The sequence below is a fragment of the Oncorhynchus mykiss genome, chromosome 16 (genome assembly GCF_013265735.2).
Source record: "Oncorhynchus mykiss isolate Arlee chromosome 16, USDA_OmykA_1.1, whole genome shotgun sequence".
NCBI lineage: Eukaryota > Metazoa > Chordata > Actinopteri > Salmoniformes > Salmonidae > Oncorhynchus > Oncorhynchus mykiss.
The window spans coordinates 62,683,304-62,708,567 of NC_048580.1; the positions used below are offsets into that span (position 1 = coordinate 62,683,304).

The 25,264-nt window shown below is 45.2% G+C and overlaps 1 protein-coding gene across 1 annotated transcript; it reads left to right on the top strand.

Annotated features, from left to right (window-relative positions):
• Positions 1-373: 373 nt before the first annotated feature.
• On the top strand, positions 374-24,624 carry prpf6 (PRP6 pre-mRNA processing factor 6 homolog (S. cerevisiae)). Its single transcript, XM_036947530.1, has 21 exons — positions 374-770; positions 1,533-1,695; positions 1,788-1,906; positions 2,014-2,092; positions 2,263-2,439; positions 8,724-8,861; positions 9,192-9,286; positions 9,384-9,540; positions 9,933-10,095; positions 14,004-14,122; positions 14,279-14,497; positions 15,547-15,669; positions 15,811-15,932; positions 16,627-16,765; positions 16,911-17,030; positions 19,861-20,037; positions 20,784-20,917; positions 21,019-21,110; positions 22,157-22,271; positions 23,651-23,777; positions 23,925-24,624. Exons 1-21 carry the CDS (start codon positions 481-483, stop codon positions 24,075-24,077), a joined length of 3,021 nt encoding a protein of 1,006 aa, XP_036803425.1. The 5' UTR covers positions 374-480; the 3' UTR covers positions 24,078-24,624.
• Positions 24,625-25,264: the final 640 nt, after the last annotated feature.

The window sequence follows — 25,264 nt, forward strand, 5'->3', positions numbered from 1 at the left end:
GGTGAAATGCAGACTCAAAATGACCTGGCTGTCAAACCAGGCTGAGGTAGCCTAATGAGCTTCTGTTGATGAGGGCTAGCAGATTCACTCAACTATATGCTGATCAAATACATGACCCGAAACCAATGCATATTTATTCCCTATAGTTACAGGTAGACTTAATAAACCATTTAGACTCCAAATTCCAGTTGCCATGTCTGGGATATGTGCAATGGGCCTAAAGTTGGCTATTCTCCTAGCCTGCACATTTTCCTGTAGTCTGCTGCACTCTGCTGGTAGAGCATGGCAGTAGTAGTTGTGGAGCGCCACAGGGGGGCGCTGTTGCAGACCAATGCCATGATTGTAAAAGGAAGTGCGTATGTTGTTATTTCCAAAAGTTCCAGTCTGCCGGAAGCTCATACGAAGAAGATTATTCCGGAAGTGAACCCGTTCTTATTATACCTTAGTGAGTGAACCGCGTTGTCGGTATAACTAGCCACGATGGCTGGCAGAGATGGAAACTATAACAACAGAAATCAAAATGATGGTAGAGGCTCTAGGGGCGGTGGACAGAATTTCGGTCGAGGCTCCGGTGGCCGCGGGCAGAATGATGGTAGAGGCTTTGGGGGCGGCGGGCAGAATTCTGGTAGAGGCTCTGGAGGTGGCCGGGGTGGCGGGCGTAATGCCGAGCCCCCGCCAATGCCCATGTCCTCCCCGCTCATGGGCAAGAAGAAAAAGCCCTTCCTTGGGATGGCCGCGCCGCTAGGCTATGTGCCTGGACTCGGCAGAGGGTAAGCAGGCATGATGTTAGTTAGCTTAGCCACATAGCTAGCTACAGTAACTAAGCCAACTTTGACTGGAAAACAATCTTGAATTTTGCTGGCAATCAAGGATTTGTACCTAAATCTTGCTAATAGTGTTAGGATGCAATACGTCTAAAATTCCTCATTTCTTGTTATTAAGTAACGCTAGTAACTACTTGTGTACCAATGCAATGTTTGGCTCGCTATCTACCTATGTAAACACTCCAGAACCAGACTGAAACAAAAACTAGAGGCTGTGGTCTCCAGGAGCAGGATTGAAGATAGCCAGCAGATCTGACCAGCTTGCTAACAACTGCACTAGAGTCAGACAGACAGACTTCCAGTGTAGATTAAGACACCGCTGAGCCAACCCGAGATATGGCTCGGAATATGTATCTCGATACAGGGATGAGAAATTAGTTATACTCCGAATTGCCCCATTATCCCAATTTAACTGTTACAACAACTTAGTTTTTTTGCTAGTTTTTTTAGCAGTCGTTTAATCTTCTTGGTGTAACAGTTGGGATAATGGGACAATTTGAAGAACACCACATTTCTCATCCCTGGATTGAGGTATGTTTTCCAAGCCATCTCTCGCGCCTGCTCTGCTGTGTAATAATCTACACAGGAAGCCTGTCTGACCCTAGTGCAGCTGTAAGCAAGCGGGTTGGATCTGCTGGGTAGATTGAAGAATAATGTTCTAGTCTGTTGTTGAATCTCTCCATCTAACTCCACCTCTTCTGTCTCCAGAGCCACAGGTTTCACCACCCGTTCTGATATCGGACCCGCTCGAGATGCCAACGACCCGGTGGATGACCGCCATGCTCCCCCGGGGCAGAGGACGGTGGGGGACAAGATGAAGAAGAACCAGGAAGACGACGAAGAGGATCTGAATGACACCAACTATGATGAGGTGCTTGTTTACACATGACACCCAAGAACAAGTTCAGGCAAAGCTCATCTCACAACATATTGTAACACCTACCTCTGTCCACTTTGTCTCAGTTTAACGGCTATGCTGGCAGTCTGTTCTCCAGTGGACCCTATGAGAAAGACGACGAGGAGGCAGATGCCATCTACGCAGCTCTGGACAAGAGGATGGACGAACGACGCAAGGAGAGGAGGTGAGAGAAGATAATTCCATGTGTTTATTAGTGTGGGTTACTGCTCCTGAGGGTGTGTGTGTTACTGCTCTGTTGTGTTAACCCGGTCTGTCCTGTGTGGTCCCCAGGGAGCTGAGGGAGAAGGATGAGATAGAGAAGTACCGTATGGAGCGCCCCAAGATCCAGCAGCAGTTCTCTGACCTCAAGGTAGGTCACTGTTCTCATGGCAACAGATTCAAGTCTCCTGTACTGTCTCTGAGCAGTTCTACCTTTAAATCTGCCAAAGACACACATTTCCATCTCTTAATGGATAATGACACTGAAAGCTTCATTCTCTTCATTCTCTCTCCCTTTCTCTCTCTCTGGCTCTTGTGTAGAGGAAGCTGTCAGGAATGTCAGATGAGGAGTGGCTGAGTATCCCGGAGGTTGGCGATGCCAGGAATAAGCGCCAGAGGAACCCGCGCTATGAGAAACTCACCCCTGTACCAGACAGCTTCTTCTCCAAACACCTGACCACAGGAGACAAGCACACCACTGTGGACCCACTGCAGGGGGTTAGTAACGTTACATGCACAGAAGCAGACACACACTCAAGCATACTCACCAACTTCTAAGGGTCATGCATTGCCATACTCTCATACTACACTCTCTGTTTTGTCACATGTTGCAGTTTCATTATGTGCCTGTAGGAGTCAACTTCTGCCACTGAAACATTCCAAATCCTACCTAGGGCTTTTGGGGTGACTGTATTACCGCTACACCGGCAGTCATGAGTCATGACCGCAGTAAAATTCCATGTGACTGTTGAGTCGCGGTAATCTCCTCTTATGCACTGGACATACTTCGAGAGTACTCAACTTGCTAACAATCATCAGGTCCTAATGGCCTGGTACTCATGGCTCTATTGTCCCTCCATCAGGTCCTAATGGCCTGGTACTCATGGCTCTATTGTCCCTCCATCAGGTCCTAATGGCCTGGTACTCATGGCTCTATTGTCCCTCCATCAGGTCCTAATGGCCTGGTACTCATGGCTCTATTGTCCCTCCATCAGGTCCTAATGGCCTGGTACTCATGGCTCTATTGTCCCTCCATCAGGTCCTAATGGCCTGGTACTCATGACTCTATTGTCCCTCCATCAGGTCCTAATGGCCTGGTACTCATGGCTCTATTGTCCCTCCATCAGGTCTTAATGGCCTGGTACGCAGGGCTCTTGTCCCTCCATCAGGTCCTAATGGCCTGGTACTCATGGCTCTATTGTCCCTCCATCAGGTCCTAATGGCCTGGTACTCATGGCTCTATTGTCCCTCCATCAGGTCCTAATGGCCTGGTACTCAGGGCTCTTGTCCCTCCATCAGGTCCTAATGGCCTGGTACTCATGGCTCTATTGTCCCTCCATCAGGTCCTAATGGCCTGGTACTCAGGGCTATTGTCCCTCCATCAGGTTCTAATGGCCTGGTACTCATGGCTCTATTGTCCCTCCATCAGGTCCTAATGGCCTGGTACTCAGGGCCATTGTCCCTCCATCAGGTTCTAATGGCCTGGTGCTCATGGCTCTATTGTCCCTCCATCAGGTCCTAATGGCCTGGTACTCATGGCTCTATTCTCCCTCCATCAGGTTCTAATGGCCTGGTACTCAGGGCTCTTGTCCCTCCATCAGGTCCTAATGGCCTGGTACTCATGGCTCTATTGTCCCTCCATCAGGTCCTAATGGCCTGGTACTCAGGGCTCTTGTCCCTCCATCAGGTCCTAATGGCCTGGTACTCATGGCTCTATTGTCCCTCCATCAGGTCCTACTGGCCTGGTACTCAGGGCTATTGTCCCTCCATCAGGTTCTAATGGCCTGGTACTCATGGCTCTATTGTCCCTCCATCAGGTCCTAATGGCCTGGTACTCAGGGCCATTGTCCCTCCATCAGGTTCTAATGGCCTGGTGCTCATGGCTCTATTGTCCCTCCATCAGGTCCTAATGGCCTGGTACTCATGGCTCTATTCTCCCTCCATCAGGTTCTAATGGCCTGGTACTCAGGGCTCTTGTCCCTCCATCAGGTCCTAATGGCCTGGTACTCAGGGCTCTTGTCCCTCTAACCACTCTGACATCAATGTAAATGCTTTCTACGGTGATGATTAATTCAAAACACCCATACTATTAGAGCTTATGAGTCCAAGCCCCCCCCCCAAAAAAAACCATCATTAAAATGATCGTGCCCTTATACAATACATATTATGCATGGGAAAAAAACATCAAACATAACTGATTTAAAATGTATTTGGTCTAGTCTGTGAGTGTGGACTGTATTATTATGCTTACTGGATGAACTGGTTACCTTATGGCCCAAAATGTCTATCCATGAGTCTGGGAGAGAACGTATAGCCCTAGGCGATGCTGCTGGTTCATTGATTGTGCAGGGCGGCTTACAGTTGGCCTACAATTAGTGAATTTGTATTTGATTTTGATTAGCCTAGTAGCATTACCTTTAGCTATACAGCATATCTCACCACCATGCGTTTCCATCTCCTCTCTCCTTTATTCCTTTCTCAAGCGCGCAGACGGGCTGTCAACGGTTTAGTGAAATGTTTAGTTGTGAAAACATGTTACTATCGATGTTCCCGAACGGATGCAGGATCAAGGTTGAAGGGCCCGTGGCATACAGCGTTTGGGCGGAAAATCCCGTCGGGCAGCAAGAGCGTGCTCCTCAAACAGTGGTTGATGCGTGGAGTGAAATAAATGGAGTGAAAATGATGTTTATTTCTAAGCACATGCTCCGCTAACCCAAGTCGCCTACAAAACGGCCTGGCGGGAAAGCATGCTGCCTCCATTCACACCAGTACATACAGATGACATGTCTTTCCCCCTGTCCTTTTGATAATGGGACATTCTAAATCGAAGACATGATATTCATTTAGAATTGTCTGACGGGTGAAAATATGATCACTTGATGAGAGAACAGCTGTGCAGCCTGAGGCAAGGAACAGAGCGCAAATCTTTTTTTTGCTACTTTCTCAAATCATCATTAGCCTATAGTCCCACCATGCAGCCCATATCTTTTCTGATTTCTAAGACATTCTAAGGTTTGTATCATTCACAACTAAGGTTGACAAATAACTAAATCTAGCATATATGACCTGTTTCAAATGATCACTTTTACACTTACTATAAAATAATGGCACAGGATTTTTAAGGATATCTTGCCAGCTAAATGAACAAGCCTACAGCCTATGACATGGAGCATAGCCATATATCTAACATACAGCAAGCCAACTCATATTCTGTTCTTCTGAAATACATTTTCTCCATATCATGTTTCTTTAGACCGGACTAAAATAAATAATGGTTTATTGTGAGGGTGTATATTCAGGGTTGGGTAGGTTACTTTCTAAATGTAATCCGTAACATTTAGTAGTTGTCTAAAATTGTAATCTGTAAAGTAACTTTTGGATTACCCAAACTCAGTAATGTAATGTGATTACATTCGGTTACCTTGAGATTACTTTCCCCTTAAGAGACATTAGAAGAAGTCAAAAATGTATGTTACCAATTGAACGTCATCTACTGCAGGATAAATCAATGTTAAAGTTTACATAGCTGGTCGTGTATGGATGTTTAATTTTACTTTATGGGTTGGTTATGTAGGCTTCTTCTAACCTACCTAAGGACTTATTAGCCAGCCCTACTCTGTTGTTTATGATTTTGTTGTCATGGAGGACGGTTTGGGCACATTGATTCAAGTTGAAAAATAAATCCTGTGCTCATGGAATGGCATGCTTTGAGCACTACTGAAAAGTGCTATTTACACGTGGGAAAGAAATGCCATATGCTGCATTTGTTATAGGCCTATTGTTTACCTTTTTGTTGGGGACACTGATATCTTGATAATATGCCACTGTTTAAAGGGCAAATCCTATGCTCGCTTCGAGACAAGCAACACTAAAGCATGCACGAGAGCACCAGCTGTTCTGGATGACTGTATGATAACCGATTTGAACAAAACCTTTAAAGAGGTCAACATTCACAAAGCCGCTGGGCCAGACGGATTAACAGGACGTGTACTCAAAGTATGCGCGGAAGCGAATGTAATCTGTCTAAATGATTACCACCCAGTGGCACTCAAGTTGGTAGACATGAAGTGTTTTGAAACGCTGTTCGTGGCTCACATCAACAGCATCCTCCCGGACACCCTAGACCCACTTCAATTCCCATACCGCCCCAACAGATCCACAGATGACGCAATCTCAGTCGCACTCCACACTGCCCTTTCTCACCTGGACAATAGGAACACCTATGTGAGAATGCTGTTCATTGACTACAGCTCAGCGTTCAACACCATAGTGCCCACAATGCTCATCACTAAGCTAAGGACTCTGGGACTAAACACCACCCTCTGAAACTGGATCCTGGACTTCCTGGCGGGCTACCCCCAGGTGGTAAGTGTAGGCAACAACACGTCTGCCACGCTGATCCTTAACACTTTGGCCACTCAGGGGTGTGTACTTAGTCCCCTCCTGTTTTCCCTGTTTACCCACGACTGTGTGGCCAAACATGACTCCAACACCATCATTAAGTTTGCTGATGACACAGCAGTGGTAGGCCTGATCACCGACAACGATGAGACGGCCTATAGGGAGGAGGTCAGAGAACCGGCAGTGTGGTGCCAGGACCACAACCTCTCTGTCAATGTGAGCAAGACAAAGGAGCTGATCGTGGACTACAGGAAAAGGCGGGCCGAACGTAGGACCTGAGCCCTAGGACCATGCCTCAGGACTACCTGGCCTGATGACACCTTGCTGTCCCCAGTCCACCTGGTCGTGCTGCTGCTCCAGTTTCAACTGTTCTGCCTGCGGCTATGATCTGTTCACCGGACGTGCTACCTGTCCCAGACCTGCTGTTTTCAACTCTCTAAGATACTCTTAATGATCGGCTATGAAAAGCCAACTGACATTTACTCCCGAGGTGCTGACTTGTTGCACCCTCGACAACTACTGTGATTATTATTATTTGACCCTGCTGGTCATTTATGAACATTTCCATGGCCTCCAACTGCTCTTAAATGCTAGTAAAACTAAATGCATGCTTTTCAACCAATCACTGCCTGCACCTGCCCGACTAGCTTCACAACTCTGGACGGTTGACTTAGAATATGTGGACAACTACAAATACCTAGGTGTCTGGTTAGACTGCAAACTCTCCTTCCAGACTCACATTAAGCATCTCCAATCCAAAATTAAATCTAGAATCGGCTTCCTATTTTGCAACAAAGCCTCTTTCACTCATGCACCCTCGTAAAACTGATTATCCTGCCGATCCTTGACTTTGGCGATGTCATTTACAAAATAGCCTCCAACACTCTACTCAGCAAATTGGATGTAGTCTATCACAGTGTCATCCGTTTTGATGCCAAAGCCCCATATACTACCCACCACTGTGACTTATATGCTCTCGTTGACTGGCCCTCGCTTCATATCTATCTCCAAACCCACTGGCTCCAGGTCATCTATAAGTCTTTGCTAGGTAAAGCCCCGCCTTCTCAGTTTACTCGTCACCATAGCAACACCCACCCGTAGCACTTGCTCCAGCAGGTTTATTTCACTGGTCATCCCCAAAGCCAACTCCTTTGGCCGCCTTTCCTTCCAGTTCTCTGCTGCCAATGACTGGAACGAATTGCAAAAATCGCTGGAGACTTATCTCCCTCACTAACTTTAAGTATCAGCTGTCAGAGCAGCTTACTGATCACTGCACCTGTAAATAGCCCATCTGTAAATAGCCCACCCAACTACCTCATCCCCATATTGTTATTTATTTTTGCTCTTTTGCACCCCAGTATCTCTACTTGCACATCTTTCACTCCAGTGTTAATGCTAAAATGTAATTATTTTGCCACTATGGCCATTTTATTGCCTTACGTCCCCAATCTTACTACATTTGCACACACTGTATATACATTTTTCTATTGTGTTATTGACTACGTTTGTTAATCCCATGTGTAACCATGTGTAATTTGTTAATCCCATGTGTTAATCCCATGTGTCCCATGTGTTGTTTATGACGCTCTGCTTACCTTGGCCAGGTCGCAGCTGTAAATGAGAACTTGTTCTCAACTGGCCTACCTGGTTAAATAAAGGTGAAAAAAAGATCTATGCCCTATGAAGATATCAATAATAGGTGATATCCGTATCGCCGTGTTTATTCAAGTTGTATAATCTTTGGATGCTGACAGCAGTCGCACCGTTGGAAGACAGCTTGGACTGTAGCCTACAAAAACCTATTCCTGCTCTTTTCCCATGATCCATAAAACACATTTGTTGTGTCATCATAGTGGTCTCTGACTTGTGGTCAGACTCGCTCAGGTGGAACAAATTTAAACTTGATCCTTTTTTCAATGCTGATTTGAATTGAGAAAACAGAAGTGTCAAAGATTTTTTTCCCCCACAAACTTCCTTTCAGAATTTAAAAGTAATCCTCAAAATAATCATCTGTTTTTTCTAAAGTATCTGTAATCTGATTACAATATTTATTTTGCTGGTAAGTAACAGATTACAGTTACCGTCTTTTGTAATCCCTTACTTGTAACCCAGTGTATATTAAATGTAATTATTAGACTATTTTACATGTAGAGGTTCCAAAGGCGCTCATCAGAGGCTTGTATGCGTGGAGGCCTGGAGATGCGAAACTTGTTTGTTAATTAAAGGTCACTTACCTTGAGACCGGCAGTCTTCTGCATGACAATAACCAGCTGACAAAATGTCATGACTGCCACAGACCTAATCCTACCCATGCCAAAATGTATTTCTAGGCCGCTGGTTCTCATCCAGACTCTTATTTGTTGTGTTGGTTCCGTGTCCAGTTGAACCTCCCCGGTGGTCTGGAAAGCCCGTACCCTGGGGGGATGACCCCTGGCCTGATGACCCCTGGGACAGGAGAGCTGGACATGAGGAAAATCGGCCAGGCCAGGAACACACTGATGGACATGAGGCTCAGCCAGGTAATGCATCACTTTACCACTAGGCTACCTGCCGCCCCATAACTATGTACATAAAGTGCTGTAATTCCTAAACGGTTCACCCAATATGGATGAAAATACCCTGAAATGAAAGCTGACAGTCAGCACTAACCTCATATTCATTGTATCATTTCAAATCTAATGTGCTGGAGTAGAGAGCCAAAACAACAACAAAAAATTGTATCTGTCCCAATTAGTTTTTGAGCTCACTGTATATGTTATGGAAGAGACTGGACAGATGGTAAGCATGTGATCCCCAGTATAACTTCCTGTTTTGTATATCTGTGCTGATCTCCATCTCTCTCCTCTCAGGTGTCTGACTCTGTGAGTGGACAGACGGTGGTGGACCCTAAAGGTTATCTCACTGACCTAAACTCAATGATCCCCACACATGGAGGAGACATCAGGTGAGTGGCCCAGAGAATAAACTTCGCTACGAACACACATTTGTTGCTGATCTATATCTTTGTCTGTATTGTTGACTGTCTTCTTGTGAATGTGCAGTGACATTAAGAAGGCCCGTCTGCTGCTGAAGTCAGTGAGGGAGACCAACCCCCACCACCCCCCCGCCTGGATTGCTTCGGCCAGGCTAGAGGAGGTGACAGGGAAACTACAGGTGGCCCGGAACCTCATCATGAAGGGCACTGAGATGTGTCCCAAGGTAACGTACACAAACTGTAAAGTATCTTTTCAAAGTGCACTTCTTGCTTCCCATGATGCTTATCTGTGTATTTGTGTGCTAACTTTTTAGGTTTTAAATGAGGCATTCAATTTCTCCACCAGTCAGTGTCTGTGCTGGCCTGGTTAGATTTCCAGACATTAAAAATGGGCTGGCCTAATTACCCTGTATTAGATGATAGATAGGTCTAGTCTAGAGGTGCCTCTGGCTGTAATTTGCACATTACTGCAGACTAATGATAGTGCTCAAAAACTTCACCTCATTGGTGATAATGATTGATGGATGTGACTGCTAGTCTACAGACTGGTGACTCAGCCAAGGCAGTGGTGACCCAGGCAATGTGTGTGAGATGAATGGGTGTGTTTTGTCCCCAGAGTGAGGATGTGTGGCTGGAGGCCGCCAGGCTGCAGCCAGGGGACACAGCCAAGGCAGTGGTGGCCCAGGCGGTGCGTCACCTCCCCGGGTCTGTCCGTATCTACATCAGAGCAGCCGAGCTGGAGACTGACGTCAGGGCCAAGAAACGCGTCCTCAGGAAGGGTGAGATGTTTGTGCCCTGTCAAAGCTACAATGGTGCAAACCAGTTCTTGTTGAGACCTGTAAAGCCTTGTTCACATTGACAGTTTGAAGTGACTCAAATCAAGTTGTTTTGCATATCCAATTAGAATCTGTAATTTTTCTTGGAGTCTGAACAGCCAATGGTATTGGCATTGTCACCTTAGCTTGCTACCTAACTTTTGAATGATAGGAAGTTATCTGTCTACACCACTGTGCCACACAAGTCATTACTATGACAACTAGTGTGTTATTGTCAGCAGATGACTTCTGCCTGAACACACACACACACTCCATTTGTTCACTTGTAACCTGTTCTTTGGACAGTAGAGCCCGAGCGATTTATCGGTTCACCAATATTATTGGCCGATATTTCGTACCGTTGTTAAATCCATTGAAATGGACCAATATAAGATGCAAAGATAACGCTCGTCATAAAAGCCGTTCTTGATAGAATTTGACTTTTTGTACATTTTGTTATTTGTCCCCCATGGCTATAAGTCTATCTTGCCTTGGCGCGCTACACTAAGACTGGACACGACCACCGGGCCAACGCATCCACACCAGTCAGAGAGGAGAGTGAACTAACTCTTCGTCTCACTGCTTCTACCGTGAGTGCTGAGTGGATAGACGCTTGCCAGCTCAATAAAATGCGCACAGGCCATTTACGTAAAGTGTCATGTCGTGACAAACAATGGATGCAATGCCCAAATGTAAAGTAAGTGCTGTGCTAAGAAGTTCAAAGTTGTGGTAATGTTATAGGTTTTTAGTAAAGCCAGTGAAATCTGTTGTGTTATGTTTGCTCTTTATTAAGGGTATTCCTCAAGCTCCACCATTCAAATGTTTTCAGAGACACCAAAAAACATGTCACTTGGTAGGGACTGGTCCTTATTCACATTTCACCAATCGCCATTTCTGTGATAAGTGCAAGCTGTCCAGCTAAACTAGCTGTGAGAGAGGACTTGACAATGTCCTCTGAGGGATGATGCTATCAGGGATCCTTGGGATGTCCCTACGCTAAACCCCAACCACAGATGGAACAATGAGCAAGATATTTCACCGGATGTATAAATGTGAAGCATCCGGTAGGCGTTTCCACGCGATACCAAATGTGGTGATGAGAGGGAACCCAGTGGCTGGCAGTAGGAGAAGATGGATTTTTGGCAACATTCTGCTAATTTTCTCATCGATTAAAAATTTGATCTCAATACAGTTTTCTGTTTCCAAAACTAGAATCTGTTACGAAGAGAGTAGACTAAGTTTGTAGACTTTGCCAAAGTTTTAAAAAATTGCATTCTTTAGGAGTGCAAGGGCGAATTTAGTTATTGCACACTTCACCGGGTAGTGTTCCCTAACAGAAATATCCAAATACATGATACAATGCGGCAATACGACCTCGATTGCTCAGTTTAGCTGGGCGGCCAGCTCTAGGAAGAGTCTTGGTGGTTCCAAACTTCTTCCATTTAAGAATGATGGAGGCCACTGTGTTCTTAGGGACCTTCAATGCTGCAGAATTCTTTGGGTACCCTTCCCTAGATCTGTGCCTCGACATAATCCTGTCTCGGAGCTCTACGGTAAATTCCTTCCACCTCATGGCTCTGTTATGCACTGACGAGTGTGTGTCTTTCCAAATCATGTCCGATAAATTGAATTTACCACAGGTGGACTCCAGTCAAGTTGTAGAAACGTCTCAAGGATGATCAATGGAAACGGGATGCACCTGAGCTCAATTTCGAGTTTTGTAACAAAGGGTCTGAATACTTATGTAAATAAGGCATTTCTGTTTTAATTTTTTTTATACATTTGCTAAAAAATGTAAAACAAATCTGTGTTCACCTTGTCTTTATGGGGTATTGTGTGTAGATTGAGAAAACAGTTTTATGTAATACATTTTAGAATGAGGCTGTAACGTAACAAAGTGGAAAAGGTCAAGGGGTCTGAACACTTTCCAAATGCACTGTATATCAGTTATTGGTGAATATTTCCACTCTAAAATTGGAATTGGATCCAAAAATCCCATATTGGCCTGGCTCTATTGGACAGTCAGTATTTAAATACGAATAATCATTAAGGCCTGCAGTGTGAACAAGGCTTACGTGTCTGCTATTGAGACTATTGAGCTTGGACTAGTGATGAAAGGAAAGACTGAGAGAAGAGGGAAATAGGGAAAGAGGGAAAGTTCAACAGGCCATCACTCCATTTGAACCCAACCTTGAACCTTGTTTCCTATCCCAATTGACACTTCTAGCCATGACACACCCTCTATTTACACTCTGTCATGGTGGGAGCACTGCTCCATTACACACACAGTGCTGTTCCCAGCAGCATACTTCTTTGAGAGACTGGATGTTTTGCTTCCTTTGAAAGTCTTCAGCCCCTACATATCTGGGCTGCCCCTGTGTATTTCACAATAGAAAGAAAATAAAAACCTTCTATTTATCCATCACAGTGTACCTAGAAAATTGAGGCAATGTGTTGATATTAAAATAATTGCCATGATTACATTATGAAATGTTTTTGCAGAGATTTTTGTGTTTTAGGGTTGGACAATATCCAGATTTTCATATCGTCACGTCGTCGGGATTTACGTTATTACCGTCTTCGTACACAAGGGGGCACTAAAAATGCAACAAAAAAACTATTGGGTGTCTATTACCAGAATGCTAACAAAATTAGCACAGGTAATGGCGTATAGTGGCTGCTAGCTAAATATGCTAACGAGCACAAATGAAAATAAACTAATTGCGAAGACAGGCATTCCAGCTCATAAAGTTATTCAAGTATAGGTTGTAGCTACCGAATGTAATTTAGTGAGTTTGGACATTTGTAAGTGAATGTTAATTAGAGAAAGCCGTTTTGACAGACTTGTCTGGAGGAAGAAGAGCTCTGGCTCTGGAGCAGCAGGTGTGGAGTCGCTCGGAGAAGCCTCAGGAGCCGACAACGGAGAGGAGAAAAAAAACACAAGGAAATGGAGATGGCAGCAGTGACATCTGTACAGATAATTCATCCAAAGTGCTTTGACTTCTCAATCACGGCAGAAAGCTAACATTATATGATGCCCCATCTCCTTATTAAGTCAGCCACTTCGCTAACTAGCAAGTGAAACCAAATACACACCTGGACTCTTTCTCCTGTTGTGCTATTAACAAAGAAACACGTGATTAGCTCAACCGTTCTGGGGAACTAAGGTGGTTCCTAATGTAAAATCGTGACAGACCAAATGAAGAACTCAATCTGCTTCATCTCCTAATGTTTTGCACAAGTTCACTACAGGTATTTACCTAAGTAACCACAAAAATGACAGTTTGTTGAAAAAATGAAGGCTGTAACTTAACAGAAATCCCATGTGGGATCGCCGGATTTGAAAATGACGTGGGAAGAACATAATCTGTAGTTAGGTTTCCATCCAACTGGCAACACATTTTCATGCGAATCTTTAAACAATCTGCATGAAAGAAAATATGTATTTTCCCACCACCAAAACAGACATGTTGCAGATAAACGTCACGTTATGACAATCCACAAAATGAACTTTTTCACTGACGTTTTCATGTACCAAATACAAATTTAATGTTCAATGTGTTCAGTCTCTCGCATTTTCAACTCTGCTGATCGTTTTGTCACAAAAACTGTTGCGTTGAATGGCCTTTGTGCCTAGTCTGGTCATACCGTGGGCTTTCACCACCTCGTGAAGTTTCCTGGGTTGCAGTGGGAGGACCTAATGCACCATGTCATCCCATGACTCCCAATTTGACTTCCATACGCATAATTCATTTTACAGACAAAAAGATCCCACCATGTCGAACGAACAAACAATCAGTCTTTTATACAATTCGGCACGGGCCAAAAAAGTTTGGGAACCCCAGGTGTAACTCTTTCTGTGTGTCCCACAGCGCTGGAGAATGTGTCTAAGTCAGTTCGTCTGTGGAAAACTGCTGTAGAACTGGAGGAGCCAGAGGATGCCAGGATCATGCTGAGCAGAGCTGTGGAGTGCTGTCCCACTAGCGTGGAGGTATACACATTGATATTGTGCAATGTTCTCATAAGGACCCAGTCTCATACAACTCTATCTTCTGCATTCTGACCCTGACTGCTCATCCCAAAATATCTACTTTAAAAAAAATTTACACCCCCTTCCCTCACCTTTCTGCCGCCTCTACCTGTGTAGTTGTGGCTGGCACTGGCACGGTTGGAGACCTATGAGAATGCCAGGCGTGTCCTGAACAAGGCCCGTGAGAACATCCCTACGGACCGACACATCTGGATCACCGCCGCCAAGCTGGAGGAGGCCAACGGGAATACGCAAATGGTGGAGAAGATAGTTGACAGAGCCATCACATCACTCGGGGCCAATGGGGTCGAGATCAACAGAGAACAGTGGATACAGGTGAGAGGGAGAAAGTGTGTGTGAGAGAGAGGTGAGAGTTTAGAGCAGGAAACACCACTGTGCTGCAAAGCACAAAGTGATGTGAGCCACTTCCAGCTCCTGTTATTTTCATGTGACCCACTGAATAAACAACAGTCTCCTGCATCCATGATCCAAAAGCCTTCCGCTTCACCCCAGCATTTGGAAAACGTCTAATGTTGAAAAGTCCCTTCACCCTTTACTCAAATCATGCCGGTGTTGCCCTTGACTCCACTGTAAAAGGATACTATAGTCACTTCCTCTCTTCAGAGGTGCTGGCGTGCCAGAGTCATTTAGAACAACTCTGTCGTCCATGTTATTTAATCACTGCAGCACAAAAACAAGTGGAGCACTCAAACACTTTGCACAGTGTGTGTGTGTGTCACTTCCTGCAGGTAGGTGACTGATGTCTTTCTGACCTCTGTGCATTTCACCTCTGTTCAACTTACACTTATTGTTGTGCAACCAAGCTTTGGATTGCAATTATCTGTCGGATTTCTTTCTTTTTCTTTCCCCTTGTTTTTACTGTTTTCTTGGCTCTAAAGTGAAGTGGTCCATCAACAGTTCTCTGGAACAGGCATGGGAGGTATATTGGAGTACACAGGGGTAATATTAAGCATATGGGTTTGGCACTACAGAGCCAGATCAAACACTGGATTGATTCAACTCAAAAGAAAGAGATCATGTCATGTTTTTCCCCAGTACAGTTTGAAGCCCTGGCCGCCCATAAATCCGTCTATAAATGGTTGAGGATCCCAGCTTGTGTTTTTTTAGAGGATGTGGGGACATGTTTTCACATAATTCACTCTGTAGTTGCTCCAGCATTCCACTGGCTTGCCTGTGGTTCTCTCTCGCTCTCTCCTCCCTCTCCCTCCTGTCCTTCCTTTCAACTCCCCCTCTCCCTTTCAAACTTTTCTCACGATTCTTCTTCTCTTCCCTCCCTCGTCTTTTCATTTTCCCTCCCGTCCGTACCCCTCTCTGTCCTCTCCTCGCTCAACCTATTCTTTCTGCCTCTCCCCCCTCGTCTCCAGGATGCAGAGGAATGTGATAAAGCTGGCAGCGTGGCAACGTGCCAGGCGGTGATCCGGGCGGTTATTGGCATCGGCATCGAGGAGGAGGACTGTAAACACACCTGGATGGAGGATGCAGAGAGTGTAAGCACGACGACCTTTCACCCATTCCTTATCCTCTATCGCGATCCCCCTGGATCTATTATCGAGATACTCAGTTTATATTAGACACATATGGCATGTCCTTAGTTTGATACATTATCTGTAAAAAAAAAATTATTTCAGTGTGTGTCCCATGGGGCTCTGGAGTGTGCCCGTGCCATCTATGCCCACGCCCTGCAGATGTTCCCTAGCAAGAAGAGTGTGTGGCTCCGCGCAGCCTACTTCGAGAAGAACCACGGCACTAGGTGTGTGTTGAAAGTTGAATTAAATGCCTGTACCTATTGATTGTAATTGTATCAAAGTAGATATCATCACTATGGCACGTTGTCATTGGCAAATGATTCAATAGAAGCCAATCAATTTCATTAGTTGCTTTTCATTAATTTAGTGTATGTAAAATAGTAATTATTTATATAAGGAATCAACGAGGGGCTATGCGTTCTCTGAAAAATAATGAGGGACGTGGAAGGTGTGTTCCACAATGCGTTAGCGAACCTAACCTTCCACAGAGTTGCAATATTTTCCAGAGAACGCATAGAGCCCCAAGTTGATTATCCGATTTATACCATGGCAGTAATTTAACAAATTTACTGCTAGAAATGTGTTTATTTGCAGGGAGAAATGTGTTTAACATCCACTGAAGTAGCTAGCAAGTTTACTAGATAGCGACAATAGTTGCCTTGGTAACAAACAGACTTGCTAGTTTAGCTAACCAAACTCATACGGTTAGTTATGATCAATCACTGTTTCAAAGCCTGCCTGTCCTCACACTTTCTCACCATTACTTATTCAATCTCTCTTTCCTTTCTCCTCCCTCTGTCTTTACCCACGTCTCTCTCTCACTCCCTCATTTTCTTCTCATCTGACCCCCTTTCTATCTCTCCACGATGCACCCTTTTACTTCTCACTGTCCACTATCCACCCCCCCCTCCCCCCCAGGGAGTCTCTGGAGGCGCTGCTGCAGAGGGCAGTGGCTCACTGTCCCAAGGCTGAGGTGCTATGGCTGATGGGGGCCAAGTCTAAGTGGCTGGCTGAGGACGTGCCTGCTGCCCGCAGCATCCTGGCTCTGGCCTTCCAGGTGAGAGAGGAGCAATGGAGCTTGCTAGCCGGAGTAAACATGCTTATTCCAACAGTATCTTTCTTTAAAACAACAGGGTACACAGCAAAGTAAACCAACATTTGGTGGAAGTAAAACACCCTTCCTCCTATCTGTCTGTGTCCAGGCTAACCCTAACAGTGAGGAGATCTGGCTGGCTGCTGTGAAGTTGGAGTCTGAGAATAATGAATATGAGAGAGCACGTCGACTACTGGCCAAGGCCCGCAGCAGTGCTCCTACTGCCAGGGTGAGTGTGGGGTGGTGTGTCAGGGTTTCCGTTAACCGGCAATTGCCTGCTTTCGGCCAATACATCGAAATGAAAAGCTGATAAAACTTTTGTCGGCCCAAAAAAATCCCACAGCAAAATAATGCTTTTTATTAGTTGCTGGAAATACATTTGACCGTCAAGCTTATCGGTATATAGGTTAATGTGCATAATGTGGTGGGATGAAATTGGCCTATTTTCGTTAGTCATTATGTATCTTATTCATCCCACACAACTGTCTTACACGCCCAGCTTACAGAGCCTATTTTGAGTGGGATTTCTCCTGATGGAGGAAAATATGCACTGCGCAACAATTCTAAATGCAATCGCATGTTAAACCATTTGGTGCCAGGTAAGATTATCATTATGTGCATTTTCATGGAGCAGTTTCGTTTCAATAATAACTTTTTAGTTTCTATGCTTAGAGGTTTTTCACTGACAGCTGCAGCTCACTAATCAGCTAGGCCTATTGCCACGTGCACTGTAGACTTCCCAAATAGACATAGATCTATAAGCATGTGATTTGAAACGATCAACAGTAAAAAAATAAAGAAACTAATGATCCTCGATTCCTCTGGCCAAGTCATGCTTTCTGGTGAAGTATTTTCAATGATTTTATTTTATAATTTGGAAAATGTATTTCCATTTACTTCTTTATTAGACCCACCACTATGCCATTTCTCTCCTGTTCTATTAGACCCACCACTATGCCATTTCTCTCCTGTTCTATTGGACCCACCACTATGCCATTTCTCTCCTGTTCTATTGGACCCACCACTAGGCCATTTCTCTCCTGTTCTATTGGACCCACCACTATGCCATTTCTCTCCTGTTCTATTGGACCCACCACTATGCCATTTCTCTCCTGTTCTATTGGACCCACCACTATGCCATTTCTCTCCTGTTCTATTGGACCCACCACTATGCCATTTCTCTCCTGTTCTATTGGACCCACCACTATGCCATTTCTCTCCTGTTCTATTGGACCCACCACTAGGCCATTTCTCTCCTGTTCTATTGGACCCACCACTATGCCATTTCTCTCCTGTTCTATTGGACCCACCACTATGCCATTTCTCTCCTGTTCTATTGGACCCACCACTATGCCATTTCTCTCCTGTTCTATTGGACCCACCACTATGCCATTTCTCTCCTGTTCTATTGGACCCACCACTATGCCATTTCTCTCCTGTTCTATTGGACCCACCACTAGGCCATTTCTCTCCTGTTCTATTGGACCCACCACTATGCCATTTCTCTCCTGTTCTATTGGACCCACCACTATGCCATTTCTCTCCTGTTCTATTGGACCCACCACTATGCCATTTCTCTCCTGTTCTATTGGACCCACCACTATGCCATTTCTCTCCTGTTCTATTGGACCCACCACTATGCCATTTCTCTCCTGTTCTATTGGACCCACCACTATGCCATTTCTCTCCTGTTCTATTGGACCCACCACTATGTAATTTCTCTCCTGTTCTATTGGACCCACCACTATGCCATTTCTCTCCTGTTCTATTGGACCCACCACTATGCCATTTCTCTCCTGTTCTATTGGACCCACCACTATGCCATTTCTCTCCTGTTCTATTGGTTTTCATATCAACTTTCTTTAATTGTCCTCAAGCAAAAGGCACAATCCTAGTCATATTAGCAACCCATCGTAGTTGTTGCATCTTTCGTTTCCTCCTGGATGGATACAAAGAGCTGAATCAGAGCGAGTCCTACAGTCAGCCAAGACTCCTCTATGGATACAAAGAGCTGAATCAGAGCGAGTCCTACAGTCAGCCAAGACTCCTCTATGGATACAAAGAGCTGAATCAGAGCGAGTCCTACAGTCAGCCAAGACTCCTCTATGGATACAAAGAGCTGAATCAGAGCGAGTCCTACAGTCTGCCAAGACTCCTCTATGGATACAAAGAGCTGAATCAGAGTGAGTCCTACAGTCAGCCAAGACTCCTCTATGGATACAAAGAGCTGAATCAGAGCAAGTCCTACAGTCAGCCAAGACTCCCCTATGGATACAAAGAGCTGAATCAGAGCGAGTCCTACAATCAGCCAAGACTCCTCTATGGATACAAAGAGCTGAATCAGAGCGAGTCCTACAGTCTGCCAAGACTCCTCTATGGATACAAAGAGCTGAATCAGAGCGAGTCCTACAGTCAGCCAAGACTCCTCTATGGATACAAAGAGCTGAATCAGAGCGAGTCCTACAGTCATCCATCTTCCAGTTTGCCCAACCTCAACATCAGTGTCGGGTGAAAGAGAACGAAAGCCCCAGGGGGATATTTCAAAACTCATTTGTCTTGTCAGAGTGGCCCAGTGGGATATATAGATAACATAGTGTACACACACACACACACACACACACACACACACACACACACACACACAGTTTCCTCCTGACCTCAGACTTGTTTTGGGAGGAAGTATTATATGAAGGTAATGGTGTTATCCATGCGTCCATGCCCAGGCTTGCTAGATTCACAACTGGATGGGAAACTGCCAAAGTGCTGTCTGTCTCCAGGAGATCATAGCATTGCCTTGCCAGATAAAGTAACAATGTGGTGTTGTTGAAGGTAGAAACACCCAGGCTAGGCTTGAGGATGTTGCACCTGGCATCATTAACATGATATTAGTTACATTTGAAATGGTTGTCTGATGTCTTGCCACCAAAAATGTATTTGTTCAATGCTATTTCTTCTGCAAGATTTTATTCAGAATGAAATACTGCTGAGAATATAAGTGTTCTAATGTAATGACTAAGATGAAAAATGTATATACAGAGTGTGTGTTTGTCCCATTGCAGGTGTTTATGAAGTCAGTAAAGCTGGAGTGGGTTTTGGGGAACATCGAAGCAGCCCACGAGCTGTGTACCGAGGCTCTTAAACACTATGAGGACTTCCCCAAGCTCTGGATGATGAGGGGACAGATAGAGGAGCAGTCTGAGCACAACGAGAAGGCCAGGGAGGCCTACAACCAGGGGGTGAGGAAGGGGAGAGAGAAGGCCAGGGAGGCCTACAACCAGGGGGTGAGGAAGGGGAGCGAGGGGGAGAGAAGGCCAGGGAGGCCTACAACCAGGGGGTGAGGAGGGAGAGAGAAGGCCAAAGAGGCCTACAACCAGGGGGTGAGGAAGGGGAGAGAGGAGGCCTACAACCAGGGGGTGAGGAAGGGGAGCGAGGGAGAGAGAAGGCCAGGGAGGCCTACAACCAGGGGGTGAGGAGGGAGAGAGAAGGCCAAGGAGGCCTACAACCAGGGGGTGAGGAAGGGGAGAGAGGAGGCCTACAACCAGGGGGTGAGGAAGGGGAGCGAGGGAGAGAGGCCAAGGAGGCCTACAACCAGGGGGTGAGGTGGGAGAGAGGCCAAGGAGGCCTACAACCAGGGGGTGAGGAAGGGGAGAGATGGAAAGAGGCCAGGGAGTCCTATAACCAGGGGGTGAGGAAGGGGAGCGAGGGAGAGAGAAGGCCAAGGAGGCCTACAACCAGAGGGTAAGGAAGGGGAGCGAGGGAGAGAGAAGGCCAAGGAGGCCTACAACCAGGGGGTGAGAGGTGGAAGGGAGATTGGACGTGAAGACCGGAGCGGGCATTCTGGGTGATGAGAGATATCTGAATACATTCATATAGCTAGAGCGACAGTAGGCTATCTGGAGTTCAATGTTGCTCAGTTATGTGTGTTTAACACTGATTCATCTTGTGTGTGTGTGTGTGTGTGTGTGTGTGTGTGTGTGTGTAGCTGAAGAAGTGTCCCCACTCCATGTCCCTGTGGCTGCTGCTGTCTCGTCTGGAGGAGAGGGTTGGCCAGCTGACCAGGGCCAGATCCATTCTGGAGAAATCACGCCTCAAGAACCCACAGAGCCCAGACCTATGGTGAGATATACAGACGCATTACGCTTACACACAGACACACACTCTTAAAACACACAAACTGGTTGATGCATACACGGTACACTGTTTGTGTGTGTTGTCAGGTTGGAGTCGGTGAGATTGGAGTTCAGGGCAGGGCTGAAGAACATTGCCAACACACTGATGGCTAAAGCCCTACAAGAGTGCCCCAACTCAGGTAAGACAGTCCCTCACAGTGTGTGTGTGATGGAAAGCAATTCTGTCTTTTTAGTCTGCTAGATCCAAGTGGTGATTGTCCCAGTTAGCTTGGTCTCACTGTTGAGAATATAAGATGTATTTACTCACATAAACCAGGTTTCCATCTACCATTTTTACGTGAGTAAAGTACACGTCGGATAGATAATGTCACGACAGACCTGATGGAAACAGCAAATGTGTCGGTAAACTTTCCAAATGTCGACAAAACAATACTTTAGACAAGGTGGGATCTTTTTGTGAAATGGCGGCGGAAATTCCTTTATGCACAAATATGGATATAATAACCATTTCGACATAAAGTTGGAGTCACGCGATGATATTGTGTGTGGTCTTTCCACTACGACTCGTCAGGAAAGCATGCAGTTTATTAGGCTGCAGATGAAATAAGTTATGAACTTCACAGGGTGGTGAAAGTGCAAGATGGTGACATGATGATCGATGCTTGACTGCCGTTTGACAAAACAAAATCCTAATGATCTCGTCATGTGGTATGCTGTATCTTCGAGCTGCTGGGCACATTTGCTCTTTAACGCAAAAATATTTTTTTGCAAACCCATCGGTAGAGTTGAAAATGCAATGGAAACCCATTTACATTAGATTTGTTTATTCAGTACATAGGAATTTAACTGCACAAGTCATTTGTATGTGCATTACGTCATCACGCACAGCCGTTTATCCGCAACAGGTCAATTTGATGTAAACATCTCCGGTGGGAAATTTAGTTTTTTTGTATTTATGTGGATTTTTGAATATTTGCATGGAAATCTGTCGCCAACTGGTTGGAAACCTAGCTACTGACGTGTAAATAAAACACAATTCTGATGTGTTTACTCAATTGACATGGTTTAGTCCTCAGACATCAGAAGGTTAAAGTTGTTTGTGTTTTAACTATGTCTATTTTAAGTATGTCTATTTAATCATGATCATCAGTTCAACATGAAACAGTTCAGGATGGAGAAAATAATCTTACATATTGCATTTACATATATCTCTGTCTTTCTGTAGGTATCCTGTGGGCTGAGGCAGTGTTTCTGGAGGCACGGCCCCAGAGGAAGACTAAGAGTGTTGATGCTCTGAAGAAGTGTGAACACGACCCACACGTCCTGCTAGCCGTGGCCAAGTACGACACACACTACCAAACTACAGAACATTCATCTTTCACTCTTTCTCTCACAAACTCCCTCTTATCTGTGCTATGACCACCTTCCCCTTTGTACTGTCTCAGTAGGACAAACTCTCCCTCTATTTGCTTTCATTCCTTCAGTAGGTTAAACTCTCCCTCGCTCTGCTTTCATTATTTCAGTAGGTTAAACTCTCCCTCGCTCTGCTTTCATTCCTTCAGTCGGTTAAACTCTCCCTCGCTCTGCTTTCATTGAGAGCATTTTAACTGGCTGCATCACTGCCTGGTATGGAAATAATACTGCCCTCGATCGCATGGCGCTACAGAGGGTGGTGCAGACAGCTCAGTACATCACTGCCTGGTATGGAAATAATACTGCCCTCGATCACATGGCGCTACAGAGCTCAGTACATCACTGCCTGGTATGGAAATAATACTGCCCTCGATCGCATGGCGCTACAGAGGGTGGTGCAGACAGCTCAGTACATCACTGCCTGGTATGGAAATAATACTGCCCTCGATCGCATGGGACTACAGAGGGTGGTGCAGACAGCTCAGTACATCACTGCCTGGTATGGAAATAATACTGCCCTCGATCGCATGGCGCTACAGAGGGTGGTGCAGACAGCTCAGTACATCACTGCCTGGTATGGAAATAATACTGCCCTCGATCGCATGGCGCTACAGAGGGTGGCGCAGACAGCTCAGTACATCACTGGGGCCGAGATCCCTGCCATCCAGGACATCTATAACAGGCGGTGTGTTAGGAATGTCCTGAAAGTTGTTAGACTCCAACCACCCAAGCCATAGACTATCCTCTATGCTTCCACACGGCAAGTGGTACCGGTGCAGTGTTCAAAGCTGTCATCAAGACAATGGGAGGCTACTTTTGAACAATCTCAAATATCAAATATATTTTGATTTGTTTAACACTTTTTTTTTTTTTTGGTTACTACATGATTCAATATGTGTTATTTCATAGTTTTGATGTCTTCACTATTATTCTACAATGTAGACAATAGTAAAAAATGTAAACACTTGAGTAGGTGTGTCCAAACTTTTGACTGGTACTGTACATGTTGAGCGCCGTCACTCCAGTATCCCAGCACATTGTAAATATGGTATTGGAACTGCGCCTGTATATGGTATGCTTGCTTGCTTCATATTTCTTATTTCTCGTGTTTTTGTTCTAGTATTATGTTGTTATGGGTTTTGACTTTGCAAGAAAAGCTTGTGCATGTGACATTACAACTTGAAACTTAAAACTTTCATTCCTTCAGTAGGTTAAACTCTCCCTCGCTCTCTCTTACTTTCACTCTGTCAACATATTAGTCGTAATCTGGCGGTAACCAGCTCGTGTGTATGTGTGTGTGTTGCAGGCTGTTCTGGAGCGAGCGTAAGATCACTAAGGCCAGAGAGTGGTTCCTGAGGACAGTGAAGATTGAGCCAGACCTGGGAGATGCCTGGGCCCTCTTCTACAAGTTTGAGATGCAACACGGCACTGAGGTTGTGTGTGTGTGTGTGTGTGTGTGTGTGTGTGTGTGTGTGTGTGTGTGTGTGTGTGTGAATGAGCTTGTATGTGTGTGGGAGGCGCTGTGTTGTTCTATGGTGTCTCACATTCTCTCTCTCTCTCTCTCTCTGTGTCCCCTGTAGGAGCAGCAGGAAGAGGTGCGTAAGCGGTGTGAGAACGCTGAGCCGCGTCACGGGGAGCTGTGGTGTGCCGAGTCCAAACATGTCCTCTACTGGCAGAAGAAGATAGGAGAGATCCTCACACAGGTCGCTTCCAAGATAAAAAACACCTTCTAAAGTTGGACAGACAGACACTGTGTGTGTTATGGATCTGTTTCTATGACTCCGTGCCCCTCTGTCCATTAACCAGTGACACACACCTCAAGTTCTCTCCTTTCAAAGTCTGTGGTAGGGAGTAGCAGCATAATTGCAGTCTTCGGGGACACACTTGCCTGGTCTGAGGAGTGGACTATGGTTCACTATTAGTACAGAATATTTGCATATTTACAGTGTTATACAATGTATGCAGAGTTTTTTTTAAAGCACATTGCTGTTGGGAAAATTAAAACAGGATATTTTGTTGAATTGTGAAATAAAATGTCCTTCAATTGAATCTGCACGGGTACTCTTGGAGCAGACTAAGTTACCTGATACCAGCTCTGTAAAGATGTTAATGTGACTATTAATTTGACCATGGTATTGTTTTTTTTACTCTTCTGTAATTTGTTTGATTGAGATATACACCGTAAATAGTTAGTCATGATTCACTGCTTGTGTATGTCTTACAACTGTTTAAACCCGCTCCGGAGGATTCCTCAATAAAAAACAAACTGAAAATCAACCATTTAATTGCCTTGGATATGAGATATCTTCTTAAGAAAACAAGCATCTTCCAAGATCTGTATGTGGCATGACAATATTGGTGAGATGAGTCGGCTCAAGATCACACATTTTATTTGTCACATGCTTTATAAACAACCAGTGTAGACTAACGATGAAATGCTTACTTACGGGTCCTTGTCCAACAATGCAAAGTTAATTTAAGTCTATTGATGCACCTGCGTCAATCTAAGTAACATAATAAAAAATGGTCATAAATCCATAAGTTTAAACTAGAGATATGAGTTTTTGCTTAGTAACCGCCCCCCCCCCCCCCCCCCCCCCCCCCCCCCCCCTTAAAGCATGGGTTGGAGGTAGCTATGTACAAATAGGTAGGCTAAAGTGACTGGGCAGGATAGATAGAAAGTAGCAGCAGCATATGTGATGAGTGTGTGTGTGTGTGGTCCATATTCGTGTGAGTGGGTAGAGTTAGTACAAAAAGGGTCAATGCAGCTAGTCCTGCCAGCCATTCGATTAGCTATTTAGCAATCTTATGGGTTGGGTGTAGAAGCTGTTCAGGGTCTAGTTGGTTCCAAACTAGGTGCACTGGTACTGTTTGACCATTGTTGGGGCCTCCCTCTGACATCGCATCCCTCCAATAGAAA